Source organism: Sturnira hondurensis, unplaced genomic scaffold, assembly GCF_014824575.4.
Source record: "Sturnira hondurensis isolate 20B ecotype Veracruz unplaced genomic scaffold, ASM1482457v3 Scaffold0006437, whole genome shotgun sequence".
NCBI classification, from domain to species: domain Eukaryota; kingdom Metazoa; phylum Chordata; class Mammalia; order Chiroptera; family Phyllostomidae; genus Sturnira; species Sturnira hondurensis.
Genome location: NW_028079068.1, coordinates 3549066 through 3566848, shown reverse-complemented (window position 1 = coordinate 3566848; position 17783 = coordinate 3549066). Strand labels below are relative to the sequence as shown.

Genomic DNA, 17783 nt, shown 5'->3' with positions numbered 1-17783 from the left:
GGAACCCAGAACTGGGGGAAGTAAAGAGAGGGAGAGAGGGAGGGAGGGTCCCCAAACTGTGTTATCACTCAAATGGGTATCAGTGGCTTACCTAACCCCAGAGAGGGCAGGTGGGCATTAACTAACCTGAGGACGCAAGCGAGGACGCAGTCTCATTGGAGAAAGGAAGAACCAGGAAGAGAGGATGAAAATGACCAAGAAGACAACAAACAGGAGTAGCTGTAACTTGAGCTAGAGGTCAATAAAGTGACAGTATATATCTAAGGCTCTGTGCAGTAGAAACTCTGAGATCACTTGTATCAAGGTGAGATACCCTTAGGAGCTTTCTTTGTGATTTTATGCCTTGTCTATGGGACTGGGTTCTTACATTTAGTTCTGCTTTTCAAACCTATGATTTAAAAAAAAAAAAATTTTACGTGGAGGAGGCAGGAAGAAATGAGGCCACCATTGCTTTTGCAAGTCCTGCCCAAAGAGGCGTGTTTTCATTTCGGGGGATGCAATGGTCAGGGGAGTGGGAGGTGGGATGACCTCCCACGCCCCTGGGATTATAGCAGGATTTCCCAGGGACGGAAATCCTGTCCTGAAAATCAGCCCTCTTTAACACCCTTGGCTTTGGCGAAACCACTCTTCCCACCCCAATTCAAGCCAAGGCTTCAAGAAAACTCTTCATGGTGAGAAGGTATTAGGAGGGAAGTCTAATGTGACTGAGAGTCTTACGACCTTACGGGGCCTTTGCAGCGAGAGTCAGTGATGTACGTAGCATAAGCATCTGGCATGGAACATGTGCTTTTGATGATGGTAACTATGTTCTCTCTCTGTGGCTTTGCAATAGGACTGAAAACATCTCTCCGACTGGTTTCAATGTAATCATGCCTCTGAGGACGTTTTTTCTTTAGCCGGCAATTGCTTGAAAACAGTGCCTGCATTTTATTTGGAAAACAGTGACTGGGTTATTTATAAACCAGTGTGTGCCCTGGTTTAGAACAGGTAGTTCCTATTAGCCCCTCCCCGGATATTTGTGGAATGATTAATTGAACGAATGAATGAAATACGACATTTGCTAAACTGAATAAAAAGAAGGGCAAGAAGGAATATGAATGTCTGTTAAGGCGCTTTCTATTTATAGCCTGAATTTGAATGGGAAGAAGGTTGGCCACAGGCTCCCTGCTGGGGCTCCCGGAAAATCTTCCAGGACCTTTGTCCGAGCTAGAGGCTACCCCACTCCTCCTTCAAAAACCGCAATGCCAGGCAGATTTTGTCCCCTTTGTTGCTAGTCTTCATCCTAGAAACACTATAAGCATGGGAAGCTATCAGGAATGTTCAAGACATGATATTCATCACATGTGTTTATGCCTCTGAAGGGCTAAGAGAGGAAGATGCTAAAAATTGCCGGGAGCTCCCAGCGAATGATAAAACCTGAAGTAGAAAGCTCGGGAGGAAGCCTCCCGGGAGGTGAGCACGGGCTGCTGCAGAGGACGCAAGACTACCAGACGTTTCCAAGAAGAATAAAGCGTGTCTTGAGTTGAAAAGATGAAGGAAATTCAAACAGCAACAAATAAAACTAACGAAACCAACCAACCAAACAAAAAAAAACTAGAAAACTAGGAGGACAGAAGAAAATAGTCCCATTAATCCTGAGAATGAACAGCTACAGATGTGAGTTTGGAACCATGTCCCCATCAGTTAATGTCCCAAAACATAAAAGCTCTTCCCAAAATAATAGAGCGCATCACGCCAGGACGCATTGGTTTTTGTCTTCAAAAAAATGATCAGCCCCCAAATATCTCAAAGATCTTGATATGAAAATGACTTCTACTGATTGATTGGTTAAGGGTAGCTGTATGGGCGAGTGGCCTACAACCCCGCAGGGAGAGTCGGCTAAAAGTTGGAGAGTGTTCCCACCATTCCGAAGGTCGCCTGGGTGAAAGTCAACCTAGCTAATTCCACCTAGTTCATGGAGAGGTGATCGTTGGCTCACCGTGCCTACTCACCATGGTCAAGGATGTATTTCACAATCTCCCCGTTGCCGGTTTTAGCTGCGTGGTGAAGGAGTGAACAGTGGTCTGGTCCCTGAATTAGCAGGCTGCCTCCATTTTTATAGCTTTCTATTAGCTGAAAAAGAGACACATGCAAAGAAGCTCAGGCAGAGTCCGGAACAAGGAACACAGCTCGTCGATGAGGAAATAGGAACGAGGTAGCAAACCGCCAATGTTTCTAGCTTCGGACGACACCGAGAAAGGGCAGAGAGATGAAGTCACCTCCCTCGATTGAGTTATAACTCAAATAAATGGCCTGTGTTTCACTAGCTCCTGAGAGCGTGTGCAGGTGTTGAACCGGCTAAAGGAAATTAAAATATACTGAATTACTTCTTTCTTTTTCCCCCTTTTTAAATCTTTTTCTGTCCCGGGCACTGGTCCCTGTCCCAAGGGAGTGGAGGGTAGGGGAGAGAATAAAAGCTTTCCTATGTTGGCTCTGCTTTTTCTTGAATGAAGAATAATTAAAGCTACAGTCAGGATTAGTTTGGTGTCCGGTAAGTAGCCCCCTTCCCATTCTTTAGTTTTCCTTCAATCTGTGATGGACCGAGCGGCCGAATGTGGAAGCTCCTTTTTCCCATCTGAGATCCCTGAACAGTGTCACAGCACTTGCACACACACACACACACACACACGTGTGGGTTCCTCTTTCCCCAGGTCTGCAGCCAGCCTGCATGCCTTCTGTGTGATGAAAAATAAAGGGATTCAGGAGACACAGTAGTAGAGACCTAAAATACCTAAAATATGAGACCAGACCAGAAACAAACAAACAAACAAAACAGAATTTGCAGCCTGAGAACAGGGGAGCTAAATGAGAACACAGTCTAAGTTTATGAAATATTAGACATGATAGGAGTGTAAATGGGCCCCTACTCTCCAAACGGTGGTTTATCAGAACAAGAAGAACCTTTTGGAGCTTCTAAAAGGCAGTTTTGGGACACACAAGAATCAAATGACCCAGCAGGTAAATAAGCAAAAGGAATGTGTCTACTACCCAGAAGTTAGAGGGTACAACATTGTTTAAAAACTCAAGCATCTCATAAGGTCACGGGCAGTAACATCATTGTCTGTGCCCCCACTTGAATACACAACCACAGCACCGCCGTGTGTCAGATGCCGGGGACACCAAGATGGAGACAACTCAGCCACTGGCCTCTTAGGCGTCATGGTCCATGGGGAACACAGACGTGGAAGGAATTATGCTGGAAGGGAGCAGACCATGTTGGGGCTGTCAGAGGGCACCAGGAAGGCATGAAGTAAGGGACGGGAAGGAATCATGGACAACTTTCTAGGAAATGGATTAAAAAAAGAGTAGCTGAATGGAAGTAAGGACTCTATGGGGCCTTTCATCCCGAAAATGGGGCAGGAGGAAGAAGTGCCATAGTTTTCCACCAACACCTAAAAGAATCCTGTTGGGCCCTGGCTGGTGTAGCTCAGTGGATTGAGCGCAGGCCTGGGAACCCAAGCATCACCGGTTTGATTCCCAGCCAGGGCACACGCCTGGGTTGCAGGCCAGGTCCCCAGTATGGGGTGTGCTAGAGGCAACCACACATGGATGTTTCATTCTCTCTCTTTTTCCCTCCCTTCCCCACCTCTCTAAAATAAATAAATAAAACCTTAAAAAAAAAAAAAAGAATCCTGTTTGGGTTCACTGCATTGTCTTCTGGCGAGAGTCCCTTTCCTTTGGGGCAGATGGCAAGGGATTCGGGCACGGCAGAGTAGCACAGACCCAATCCATCCGCCGCCCCGATTCTGCCTTTCTGTGGTGTTTTTAGACACTGAACATTAAGGGAGTCCACGGGCATCTTAGGCAGCCCAGCCGTGCGGGAGCTGCTCAAGGCGGCTTTGACTCTGGGATGGCTCCGGGGTCCGCTGCTCTCTGCCGCTTGGCGCGTGCTCCCTTTTTCTCATACACACACACACACAACCACTTACTATGCTTTCTACATGGAATGAAAACATGAACGAAAATGGGAAAATCAAGAAAAGGAGAAGAAAATATGAGGAAAGAAAAAGAAAAACAGTAAAAAAAAACGCCCTAAACCCCCTATATTTCATCTCTCTGTAAATAAGGTTTTCTTGCTTTATTTCTAGCCATTTTAGAAATAATTTCAGCAGAGAATGAAATAATACAAATCGCTGAATATAGTGATTTCCCATCCTCCAAATAATCCCCATTAAGTACAGAAACTGTGGGGATATGCCCACGGACCTGGGAAATTCATTGCCTAGACTAAAAGCAGGTACCAAATACAACGAGGAGGTTTCACAGGTACAGTTTGTTCCAGCTTAGAAGCTCTGCAAGGGCAGGGATGGAGTCTTACTCAAGCCTTTACCTCTCGGAACCTAATAGCAGGCCCTGCAGGGAGTATGGGCGGGAACTGGTCTAATCCACGGCTGGGGAGCGGCACGGGACTCCCAGGTGTGCTGCTTAGACAGCACCTCTCTCTGGTGGGTGACAGTCCCCAGGAACACGGTGCCCACACAGGCACCGTTTGCAGGGTCGTGTATCTAGAGGGGGCTGCTGATCAAGATGCCGGCAACTGTGTTTGCACCTGTTGTCTGCTAGTGGCCTGTTGAAAACTCAGCACGGAGGTGCCTCAGAAGATAATGCGTTCAAAGGTAGTGCGTCTCAGCTTTCTCTTAAGACTTCTGTTTTCTGGGACTCTGCTGGCACCATCTTCCCCAAGCTGCTGAGGAAGGCATGGCCTCTGCTCCTATTACAGGGCTGACCAGTGCCGGTGTGTCTTTTACTGGGGCAGACGGGCAGGGATGAGTCCCAAGGCCTGAAGGCGGCAGGGGACCAAACATGGCTTGTAGCACGGTCATAGATTATATTATACTTTATAACACATACTCGCATCTCCATTATCTTTAGCTCTTCATAAACAGACTAATGGTATGTTAATCAAAGGGCTAACATTTTAGCCCCTTCTATGTAACTGGAACAGTCTTCAGAGCTTTACATGTCTTCTTACATTCAATCCTCACAAAGTGAAGAGACGGGCAATATTATTATTACATTTTTACCAGTGAAGAAACTGAGGCACGGAGAGCATTAAGTAATTATCCGAAGTCACACACGCAGGGGATGGGAGAGCCCAGTCGGAACCCAGGCCGTCTGGCTTCACGGTCAGCGTTCGCTCGAAAGGCAGTGAGAGCTGCATCCTCCCCCCTCGAACCAAAATCCACCAGAAAACACCAGCACACTTTGAAAGGGTCAAGCTGGATCAGACAGAGTTTGGTCTTCGGGTTCACTGAGATCCTCAAGACACAAAACTGCAGGAATGTTGGAAGACAGTCTCTGGCCCGAAGAATGTATTTCTGGCTGTTGTCCAGGTGGTTCTTACAAGATGTGTTCACATCAAGACTTGTCTAAAAAGAAGGCCTGAAACTTCCAGTATCAACCTGTAGAGAACAGGTATCCTGGGCCCAGTGAGCACAGTATCCTGGGGACGTCCGGTCCATTTTAACCAGCCACGGCAAGCTGTGTGGTTCCCTTACAGAAACCCGTTGCTGTTAGGAAGCATGGAGATGCTGTGAGGACTCCCCTCACCCTCTCTGTTCAATTCTCAAGAGAGCACCTGTCCTCTTTCTACTGAGCCAGCACAGGCAGGGGCTTGATAAATGACGTATGGGATCCCGAAAGTTTGATGCGAGATGATGTCAAGTTCTTAAAGGATCCCCAGCAATTTTGGTAGGAAGAGATCTTACCTTCATAAGGTCACCAGCTATTACTGCCTGCAAAATTGCTGTGAAAGACAAAAGAGAGATGTCTCATTAGAATAAGACCCTCTCATGGAACTATTACAAAGGGCCGGATTCATATTTTGCAGAACTGTCTACATCCGAGGCAGGAGGCAGGGAAGGAAAAGCATGCCAAAGGTCAGATCTTGGGACAGACTCAGGCCTTCTCTTCAGCCCCCGCTGACCTGGGCACCCTTCCCCTGCGTCACCCTAGAGCCCACCGGAGCCCCCGCTAGCCCTGGTAGCAGCAAAGAGAACATGAAATTTGGAGTCACAAGGGTTGGGTTCAAATCGGGAATCACTTAACCCCTCTGAGCCTCAGTTTCCACAACTGAAAAATACCAAGTCTAAATCTTTCAGGATTGCTGAAAGCATTCGTTAAAGCACACACATGTTCCTGACTCATGCACTGATGCAGAGTAGGTGCCCAATCACCATTGGTTCTGTTCCCCTCTTTCCAGTTCCTTCCGCTTGCTTGGTCTGCTTGGGGCCCAAAAAATCACCAGTAATTTTGTCAGAGGGCTACTTGAAAACGGAAGCAGAAGGACGAAAAAAGAATAGGAAAAAAAAAAAAGAGAACAGGAGAGAGGGAGAATGTCCCCTTTCTATAAGAAGCTATAAGCAACATACTCTCTCCATCTCGCGAAGGCGCCTGCCCGCACAATGCTTTGTGTGTTGTCAATGGGCAAGAGTCAGCCGTCAAACTGATTGAAGCCGGAGCAAAGAGAGGAAGGAGGAGAGAGATAAGAATAACAGGAAGGGAGTTAGTAACATATTACATCAAAAGAATCTAAGAAAATGCCTCTCGTTCTTCAGTTGGGGGTGGGGACACTGAGGTTCGGCGTAAAGTGACTCTCTTGGGGCACAGAGCTGGTGGTGGCCGCCATCATCCAAGTCCCTGTCCGCGGTCCGGCTCTGTGGCCAGTGCCCTGGGTGAGCTCACCGTGCAGAGCTCTGCTGGGGGCGTACAGAAAACCAGAGAAAATCATCTTTTCAAGTGAAGAAGCTTACAGTGTTGCGAAAGGGCCCTGGATCGAGGTCCTAATTCTAATCTCTGTGATTTACTGGACCCGTAAATGTGAGACGTCATTCAATCACCTGGAACTGGCTTTCTTAGTTGTAAAATCAGGTTAACAGCTGTCTGGCTCATCTCTCTGTAGTAAGGATTAAAAAAATGTTTTATAAATAGCTATGTATTCATGATATTACTAGAACAGATAGCTTTCGGGACTTTTGTGACTGGGCATGAAAAAGACACACAAACACTTCAGAAGGAGCCTAGTGAGAAGGTAAGACCAGTGTGTGAAGTGGAGCAGACAGAGCTCTCTTAGTACCGCGCCCACCTGGTGAAGGTGCTGGTGAGGGAGCCAATGGGATGAGAAGGTGCTTAATTCCCAGCTGTACAGCCCATCTCAGAGGGAAGGGTGGGAGGGGCGGGAGAAGGTATTCGCAATTGCAGATCTGGGAGAACAAATCCCATGGGACTTCTCAGCCACTGGATGCTCCCCTCCCTGAAGTAGGATACCCAGATTAGGAAGGGAATAGGGTAAGGGCAATTGCCCTCGGGGGCAGTTGATAATGAGCTGAGACTCCGACACACCAGTTCAAACCAGTGCAGAGTCTGTGTTTTCAGGATCATAGTAAACCCTTTCCTACAAGTTAAAAGGTAAGAAGAGAGAAATAGAGAAAAAAAGAATACAGGAGAGAGAAAAGAAAATTGAATTTGTGGACTTCAAGCACTTGTGTAATAAGATTTGGTGCAAACGAGTAATAAATCAAGACAATGGAGGAATTCCCCAGGCCCGAGGCTNTAAGGGCAATTGCCCTCGGGGGCAGTTGATAATGAGCTGAGACTCCGACACACCAGTTCAAACCAGTGCAGAGTCTGTGTTTTCAGGATCATAGTAAACCCTTTCCTACAAGTTAAAAGGTAAGAAGAGAGAAATAGAGAAAAAAAGAATACAGGAGAGAGAAAAGAAAATTGAATTTGTGGACTTCAAGCACTTGTGTAATAAGATTTGGTGCATATGAGTAATAAATCAAGACAATGGAGGAATTCCCCAGGCCTGAGGCTATCGAAGGAGGCCTAAAAGTGAAAGGAAGGAGGGGGGTGGGGGAAAGAAGCAGCAGCCAGGGGGAAATTCATCCACTAACTCTAGAGCCCAAACATGCTTCTTGGATAAGGCACAGTCTAAGCCAGCTCTTCCATGGTAAGTAGAAGTGATTAGCAAAGGACGCTTGGAAAATTCTTGCGAGATAAAGGTAGAACGTGAACAAGGACCTGGGAGTTAAGGGTCAAGGAGCCTGAGGGAATGTGCAAAGAGCTGCGTATTATCACAGCTGAGGAGGGGACATGGTCTCCAGCAAGCGGCCTTGATGTCAAGAGAAGGCACTGGGATTTTACCCCGCAGGGCATGAGAAGCTATGGAGGAGTTAAAAGCACTCCAGTGGTCCGAAGCACGCCACTGTGATTCTGCTCCTCCCCCCACCTAGAGACAGAGTCATGACCTGCTTCAGCTCATGTATGTGCCCCAGACTGCCCGTGCTTCGCGCCTGCCAGTTTCTACCCCAGGCTCACTCACAAGCACGGTGATTTATGTTTGTTCATTTCCAACAGCCTCCCAGCTTAGAGTCCACACGAACAGGTAGAAGATCATATAACAGAATCATAACCACAAATAATTCCCAATTGCACTGGAGATAGAAAGCATGAATATTTATTTTTAAGGCAAGCAATATACCCAGGGGTAGCTATTATGCAAACATTAGTAGGCGCCGGGCCTACTTCTCTCTCTTGATTAATGTTCTTCCCCATGAGCACTGTTGTTTAAGATTTCCTCCGCATAAAGAGAGCCTGAATCCATTAGTCTTCAACTCCAGATAATAACTTTCTGAAGGATCAAGCTTGAAAACAAATAACGAGTTGTTATGATTCCAGTATTATCCCTTATTATTTCTTGAGCTCTGAGCTTGCCTTTTTGCCTTTTCCAACAGTCCTCTCTAGTGAAAACACAATGCCCCCCAAGTGCAAAGCAGCAAGAGAAGTCAAATTGTTCATGGGACAAGGGTTAACTGAGGGGTTGAATAAATTCGTGGGCAATTAAACCACGCAAACTTACGCGTAGTTAGATGGACAAGGAAGGGGGCAGAGAACTGATAGCTTTGTCGTTTTTAGCGGTGAGAAGGTGAACCATGAGTTCACATGGTTTATTCTTCCTTCTGTGCTGTGCCTCCCACTACATGGCTACCCAGTAAGCACTGCAGGACAGTAAACTGGAACTGAGAAGGAACCACTGTCTTCTTCTCAGCCTCTGTTTCTGAGGCCTGGATTCCCCAGAGTAGGGACACCCTCAGACATCCATCATGCACAGCAGAGACAAATGGCTCCCTCCCACCCGACATCAGCGTAGGCCCCAAACCCTCCGTGGAGCCACTGGCCAGCTGTCTGCTTCTGCCTTGCCAAGCCCTGTTGAGGATGTGGGAAAACAACTACAAAATAAACCCCATCCTCTCAGGAAACGGACATCTGGGCAAGAAGTCCAAATGAGAAAGGGATGTATTGCAACTGAATCTAGAATCAGGTCCTAAGGTCCTGAGTTTACATCCTGTACGCACCATTAACTAGCCGGAACCTTGGGCAGTTACCAAGCTTCAGTTCTCTCATTAGGAAAACGCAGATAAAATCAGTTCTTTAGAGCCTCTGCCTTGCAAATGAACTCAGGGAACAGAGAGTCTGACCATTAGTCTTCTGTGGGGACCACCAGGGAATGCCGGTGTTGGGAACCGTTACACAGAGAAAAAACCACTCTGCATCTGCAAAATGAGGTTAGACTAAGGCCAAGTTCAGCTCTAGCATTTGGCATATGACTACCTCCATAGGGAGAGTTTAAGGTTGTGATTCTTGTTTGGCAGATGAAAACATTTAAGAAGAAAAAGTATAGAGAACTTGGCAAAGCCACATATATGTCTGTAATTCTCAATAAATCAATGGAAATAACCACATAATTATATATAAAATAGAGTTGCAACTCTGAATCTTTATGTCCAGTGAAAAACTTTCATGTTTGGTTACATTTTAATTTTTAAGTTATTTTGTTGCCAAATTGCTTATTTGTCTTCTGCTAATGACAGCAATCATCTAAATCTTTTTTTTTTAACTGTGGAAGGAAAAATTAGAAGTAAAAACAAAAACCTCTGAACAAAGAAAGGCTTGTGGAGGCCTAGGAGGGGAAAATCAGTTGACTGGGGGAATCATAAATATATATCTGACTTTGCCAAGTTCTGCATACTTTTGACTCCTAAATATTTTCATCTGCAAAGCAAGAATCACAACCTAAAAGTCCCCCTTCAGAAGTCATCATATTCCACATTTCGGAGGCGTACTTGGCCTTGGTCTGTCTCTGTTCATACATGAGGAAACTGGGTTTGGAGTTGTGACTTGACTTCTCCAAGGTCACACAGCCACATCCAGTTGAGAGATGTGGATGTGTGACCTTATGACCTTATTTTGTTGCCTTATGTTTTGTTTCTTTTCATTTGTTGCTCCTAACCTCTAGGTCACAGTCCTCTCCACTATGCAATTTCTCCTTGGGTTTACCTTGGAGCAGGGTGGGGCAAAAGCTAAAACAAGTGATTCCCCAATTAAAGTTTCAGGAACGCATGGCACACATAAAATGAGGTCAAGCCACTTGATGGCATTGGGGGGCAACTCTTTTATGCCAAAGGAGACACTGAGTGGCAAGCCATCCAGGGCAGACCTTACGTTCACAGTTTCCTGGGCACGTGCATCACGGGACTCTGCACAGGTTTCCTTTATCCAAAGTGACCTGTAGCTCAGGCACCAGAGAGCTTGCACTACCAGGTCCCCACGCACCCACTTCTCTGTATAACGTCCGTCTGCACAGCTTTTCCTCGGCAGATGCGTTCTGCCCAATTTTCTGCTCTGTGAGCAGCCAACCACGGTGCACGAACCACAAGCTGAGAAGGCTTAGTTCCCCCCAGTGGAATTTAGTCTAATCGTCGAGCACAGCAAAGGTAATCCAACGCACGTGCTGTGATTATGCTAACTGGGCATTAATGAGAAGCTGCTCGTGAGAGTGGCTGGAATTAATATTAGTTTACGGAGCGCTACCAAACAAGCCCACGATGAGGTGCGAGAAAGGAAGAAATAAATACTTCTGAAGACCTCTGAGTGTTAATCTAGGCCTAGGGGAGGTTTTGACAATCAAAAATAAGATAGGTGCCAAGTTATTTGTTAACAGTAATAGTTTCAAATACTGAGAGTTTTTAGTAATATAGTAGAAATGTTTCAAGATTATACTTCTAATGACATACAAATTTGTATCCATTCTCTATTACTGCACAGCCAACCATCAGAACATAAAGGCTTCAAACGCCAATGATTTTTGGTCAAAAATCTGCAGTGCGGGCTGGGTTTGGCAGAAACGGTTTGGCCTCTGTCCCGCTCGGTGTCAGCTCAGGCAGCATCCCTGAGCTGGGAGGTCCACTTTCAAGGTGGATCGCACAGGTGCCTGGTCACTGTGTGCCGGCTTCAGATGGGGACTTTGGCCCCTCTTGCATGGGTTTCCATTCCAGGGCTGCCGGGGCTTCCCCCTGACATGGTGGCTGGGTTGCAAAAGCAGCCTTCCCAAGGGGAACTGCTTGCCTTGGAAATCACATAGCATCACTTCTGCCGTCGTCCCAAGGTTGCCCATGTCCAAGGACAGCAGACACGGACCCCCGATCTCAATGGGGAGAGTGTCAAATGTACGTGGAAGCAGACTGTGTGGGAGCGTGATAATTCTGCAGCTGTTAAGGGAAAACGCGACCTGGCCCTGCACACCTGCGCACGGCAATGAGCTCTGCATCAGAGGATGGGCGTGGCCTTCCAGTGGGCGCCGGGAAAGGGCTGTGAACAACAGCCTTTGTCACCCGTGTCACTGGGGGAGTAGGCTTGTATGCAGTGTCATCTGTTTTACGTCCTGAGTATCTCAGCAGCAACATTTTCAACAAGACTGAGAACTGTTTATCAGAAGGACCAGCCTTTTGGAGCAGAAAGAAGAAAGGCAAGGGGAAGACTAGTCAGATGACGACTGTTTGCAGCACTGAATTGGGCATCCTGTGTGAGGGAGCTCAACCTGGAATCTGTCTTTTGCAATCAGAGGTGAGAGAAGAGACTGTTTGGCTGGAGAAGGAAAGAGAGGAGACAACCAACACTCTAGTCCCAGAACCCCACACTCTGCCTACCAGCTTCCCCTCTGGGGCTGAAATATGGAGCGGAGGCTCCGTAGGTCACACAAGTGCCATTTCTTAGTATCTTATCACCTCGTCGCCATGGGGTGATAAAGGCCATTCAATGGCTGCCATGGTCTGAGACTCAAATCCCACTGAGGCCAAATCTCTCTCAAGGTGTGTAACCACAGGTGGGAGAGGAGACACCCGCAGCTTTTGCTTCTCTCTAAACACAGAGGTACTCCTCCAATTCAATTAATCCCTGCTGATGGGATGCACGAAGCCGGCCTCAATCCTTTTGAAGTTACTGTTAGCAAGGAAGAGGTTTCCTGTTTGGAGGAAAAATAAACAGCCCCCCTCTCCCCCCCAGTCCTGTGGTCCCTCCTGGCAGTAAGACTCCACCTTGCTGCCCGAGGTACGGGAGGATGTGTTCCCGTCACAAACAGCCTGTTCCACTTCCTTTGTTCACCTCTGGAATCAGCTGTAAACGGCAGGGACCAGATGTTTCTCCCAAACATCCCAGTTGTTTATCCGTTGTTGAGAAACTGTTCTCTGGTTGTTTCATTTCACGTGTCTAAGCCCCATCTTTGCAATCAAACCACAAGCACGAGGGCCGTGGTTTTATTTTATTTTATTTTTCTCTTTGTTTTAGCCAGACTCCATCCTTCACTGCAAACTCGACAGGATGGAAAACACATGAAATACTTCATAAATACTTGGTTGATGCATGTGGCCTCGTGACACAACTCACTGTCATTCCAATACTCTTTGGACCCTCGATCAAAGAAGACGTTCCAGGAAATGGAAGAAAATCTACTTCACTGGCCCCTGCTGAACCTGGCAGTCCATTTTGGAGTTGAAAATATTTTAAGATCTTTTTGGAATCTAATGGTGCTTACTAGCTGCACTGAAACACTATTGTAAGCATCTCAACAGACCAGAACCGTTTATACTGTGGTCAAATTGGGGCCCTACACTAAGCGGTAATGCATCTTATCTCCTAGAACATCAGCAGCAAGCCTTGGACCAGTGTCAAAACAAATGTCATGGGTTAATTTTCTTTTGAGTATCAGGTTAGTGAAGACAAGTTCACAGGTTAAGGGGCCAATCGGGTTCACACCCTTCCAAGGTCACAGTATGTTACTTTCATCTAGTTGTGGAAAAATAGGTGCCAAAATATGATAAAGGGAGACCAGAGAGGCTGGTGAAAATATCTCCTTAAGAATATATACAACTCAAAATTTATGTTTTCTCTAACAAGGATATATTACCATCTTTGAATGCAGTGGGTCAACTTTTTTTTTGTAATATAGTACCACCTTCCAAAGTAATACTTAACTATTCCCTTGAAACTCAAAAAATATAAATACATTTTTAGCATCAATATTATAGGATCTCATCAACTTTTTTTGTTTAATAAATGTGACACTTTCACCCCCAGGGAAGACTTTTCGTATTTGTCAAAACTTTTAATCTGACTATACCTACTAAATTCATGAACCCAAAACGATTAGAGTACACATAACGCTTTCCTTGTTAACATTTGAATGAAGTAATACCTATTAAAATGTTCAGTATAGTGTAAACTGCTTCCGCAACGTAAGCGATTTAAAAAGCAACCAAGTGGTCTCCAACGGTCCCTCACCCCCGATTGTTAAGACAGTTCCATTGAGATTAGGAACTTGGCTTATTTTTGCTTTCCTGGCTTTTGGATGCTAAAGCTGTAATCCGAAGAGGGTAGGAGAAGTGGCAGAAATAATAAATGAGGCTCCTGTGAGCCTCCTAGAAAAGCAGAAGGTACCAAATCATGGCCTTAGGGCCTCATGACTTTCCCAGAGGACCCTGGAGACAGCATCAGGGCCTTGGGCTTCATCCCCTCCCTCAAGGTCAGGCAGCATCCCTCCTGTGACAGGCCTCCTTGCCTTCACTGACGTATTTTAGCCGTGTCCTTCAGGACCTCTAAAAACATCTTTGGTTGAAAAGTGTGCTCGCGTGTCACGCAGTGACAGCTACGAGCGGAACTGACGTGGCCTGAAAGTGATGGGTGGTGACTGGTTTTAAGCAAACATCAAGGCTGCATGGGAAATGGTGTTTAAGGCCAGGATCCAAGTTCAAAGGAATGTGTTCTAGAGGTCAGAGAGATGACCGCTTTACGGGTTGTCCGGTCACAAGGTGCACACGAAGCACCTTATCACGGCCCAGCACGCTGGCCACTTGGTAACAGGAAGGCCCTTTTTCCCCAAAAAGAAGGGTAGGTGTGGCCAGAACAAAATTGGAATGCAAGGAAAGCCACGGAGGGATTAATACAGCCAAGGTCACTTTCAGGCACATCAACCAGCAGAATGAATACATAGCAAAAGCGTGCAATTCCGAAAATAAAGATAAAACTTCCAGAGCCTGCTCTCCCTTATGAGTGCACAGAGAATCAAGATAATTTGCACTTGCAATTAAGTAATAAGAGAATACTGATTTTGAATCTTCCCCATAATATCAGCACGTGACACATATTAATTGGAAACACAGAAAAATGAAGCATTTTATTTCAGAGACACGAAAAGTAAATCTTTCATTTCAATGCTATGCTCGACTGACCAAACACTGTCACGCCTCAGAAGCAAGAATTATAAAAGGAAATAGTGCTAAAGCTTGTTCAAAAGACCCAAAATAGAACGACCTTCAGTATAGGAAGAAATCTTCAATGATATTTATTACAGAGCAGATTTTACTGTCTGGTTGCTGTGAAGAGAAATAAAATGAAGCCTAAACCTTCATTTTCCTTAGTAATGTATATACACTCAAGAAAGCAAAGGCAGTCTCTGTAGAGTCGCACGCGTGTATTCACACACACACAGGTACAGCCCGAGCGCTAAAGAAATGGGGTGACGTCGGGAAGGGTTTCCTAGGGAAGTTGCACGACGCTGTTCACAAAGGGACGATCTGCACTGACGGAAAAGAGGGGTCAAGAGTTTTCTACGGGGGAGACCCGCAGGCACAAGGCGGGCAGGGGGAGGTGATGAGGAGCTTCACCTGATAAAGGGGGGCCTCCGAAAGGAGGCAGGAACAGTCATCCAGGAAAAGAGCAGACAGAAGGTGCTTGTGGAACACCTCCCGAGGCCCAGGGGATGCTATGAGGCCAAAGACGTTTCAAATTGAATTTAGTGGGGTGACACTGGTTTGCAAAACCATACGGGTTTCAGGCGTGCCACTCAACGAGACATCGTCTCTCTGCACACGGCATCACGCGGCCATCATCCCAAGCGAAGTCTCCTTCCGCCCCCACTCCCTCCCCCACTTCGCCCACCTCCATCTCCCCTCCACCCCCCTTTACCTCGGACCGTCACCACATGCTGTCTGTGTCCACGGGTTGGGCAATGTTTTATTGCTTAAACCCGTCACTTTCTTTCATCAAACCCCCAACCGCACTCTCCTCCGACAGCTATCAGTCTGTTCCGTGCATCCTTCCCTCCGCTTTTATTTTCTTTGTCAGTTTATGTTTTCATTAGATTCCACATACAAGTGAGATCGCATGGTATTCGTCTTTCTCTGACTGGCTCATTTCACTCAGCATCATAATCCCACCCAGCAACTCCATTTTCAGAATAGAGCCGTGGTGGCCAAGACTATTGCCTTCTTCCTCAAAGATATAGGGAACTTAAAGAAAGGAAGGATCACTGGGAAATCAGATGCTCCAAGAACAATGGCACCGAGGGAGAGGGGCACACTTCCTGAGAATGAGGAGAAGCCCACCGGGTTATGCGGGGAAGACAGGAGGGGCAGACAGGGGCGTGGCCAGAGAAAGCCCACAGCTGCTGCAAGAGCATGGCCTCAGGGACCTTTCCGCTTCCTGGGAAAACACCCCTCAGAGTCGTTTTGCAACTGCCTTCACCTCCTGGGATGCAAGGAGGCGTGGAAATGCACCAGATTGAGCAGAACTGAGTGGATGCTGGCTGATGACAAATCTCTTTCTCAGTAAGCCCCTGGGCTTTGTTTTGTCAGGAGGAAAGGGGGAAGCTGCATAATGAAATAGGAATGTATTTTGTTACTTGTTAAAGAAAGCCACCGGTGTGAAAGCGGCCTGCAGCTTTTCCACACTTGCCAAGCTCATTTGTTTTCTTTTCAGAGAGTGGGCGAGTGGCGAGGTGTGGAGATGGCAATGCTGTCTGTCGTCGCAGGTGGGGATAGTACATGGATGCTCACCTGCAGGAACCCACACATGGGCCCCAGAGAGGGCACGGCGCGGGGGTCCCTGAAATGCCTTTCCAAAGCCAAAGAGGGCGTTTGGGGGTTTTCCTCACGTGTGGAAACTGCCCACTGCCACCCACTGCCCAGTATTCTCTCCCGACCCAGAGGCCCCGGATGCCAGCCAGTCCAGCCTGAGAGAAGTGCCCTGCCCAGATTACCCAGCCTGTGAAGGACAGAGCCTGGACAGCTGACTGCTCCTTCTGCTCCAAGACCAAGGCTCTCGAGCTCACCTGACCCTCTGCCCAGAAAGGCACAAGTCACTCCCGGCCCACTGGCCTGAAACCCAAAGGAAATATCTGGTGCCAGAAAACTTAGAAAGCAATACATTTGAATATTCTCCTAAATCCATGCAAACAAGACATGTCAGTTCTATTGACAGGAAAATGTATTCCCATTTGGGGTCCTTGGCATCTCTCTCTTGTACTTTTCCTGCTCTGCCCCTTTTTTTGGTTCCTGTTTGCAAGCAAAGCAAGTGCTAGGCATAGACCCACCTATGTTACCTGTGGGATCTAATCCATCCCTCGTAATAAATCTACTAGAGATGTGCTATTATTGGTGTCATCCTCATTTTTGGGATGCAAAACAGAGGCTTAATGGGGTTAGGTCATTTGCTCAAGGCCACACAGCCAGTGTGCAGGAAAGCCAGGATGAAAAGGCAGCGGGGCCAGACCGGCTGCATGTCCAGCACGCTGGGGTGTCACTTGGTGTGACACGAGGCCCTCTCTCCCTGGCGTTTCCCAGGCGAGCCCAGAAAGAGGCGCTTTTGCAGTTGTCTGTGCCTCATGCTCTTCGGGCTCTGATGAAGAAAGGTACAGGAAGTGAAGCTGCAATTCTGGGGAAAGGAAGTGCAGCAGCAGTAACTGCTTCCTGGTGTCATGTGGGGTCACATTGGTAGGGGAAGGGATATTGCATGAAGCTTAAGAAAGTCACACCCTAAGATCCTGGGCACCAAGATGGACCCAGAAAATGAGGACTGACGTAGAAGGCTGGCAAAAAGCGGAAGCATGTAGCTGACTCGAGGATTCCCTGAGAGCTGAACTGATGAACACGGTCCCAGCTCGGGCCAGTTGAGGCTTACGTAGCTGTGACAGTCAGTGCAAACAAAAACACACAGAAAAACGGCTTCCAAGATACCGGGATGTCCAGGTTGAAGCAGCATGTCCAGGACTAACCTTCCAGGAACCAGCTGAATACGTAACAAACACAGTCTAATATTTTGCATCTGGTCATCAAGAGAAGAGCTGCTTAGGCTAATATGGTTCAGGGCAGTGCCTGCCCAGTGCTTGCCTGAAAATAAGCCTTAGGTGGAACACACTGGGGAAAAAGTTTTCACTGGATATTAGGGTTTCTAGTTAAGTAGAAAACAGACAAGCACAGTACCAATTACCCTTACGTAAGGGTTGTCTGGCAATAACTTCAGGGGATTTGCTTAGCCCCTTAATTACATGGGCATGAAGATAACCCATATAGCATCCTTCCATATAGGGCAAAAATCTTACACAAACACAGTAAACTTCAAAAAGTAAGCAC

At 46.9% G+C, this 17783-nt stretch overlaps 1 protein-coding gene across 5 annotated transcripts in view; it reads right to left on the bottom strand.

Moving 5' to 3' along the window:
• LOC118989104 (diacylglycerol kinase iota) overlaps window positions 1-17783 on the bottom strand; it is a 315926-nt gene that overhangs the window by 15022 nt on the left and 283121 nt on the right. For all 5 annotated transcript variants that reach the window (XM_037049123.1, XM_037049127.1, XM_037049124.1 and 2 more), the window contains 2 exons: window positions 5748-5785; window positions 1992-2112 (listed from right to left, as the gene is read on the bottom strand). In XM_037049123.1, coding sequence (XP_036905018.1) covers window positions 1992-2112; window positions 5748-5785 — 159 coding nt within the window. The remainder of the gene's footprint in view (window positions 1-1991; window positions 2113-5747; window positions 5786-17783) is intronic.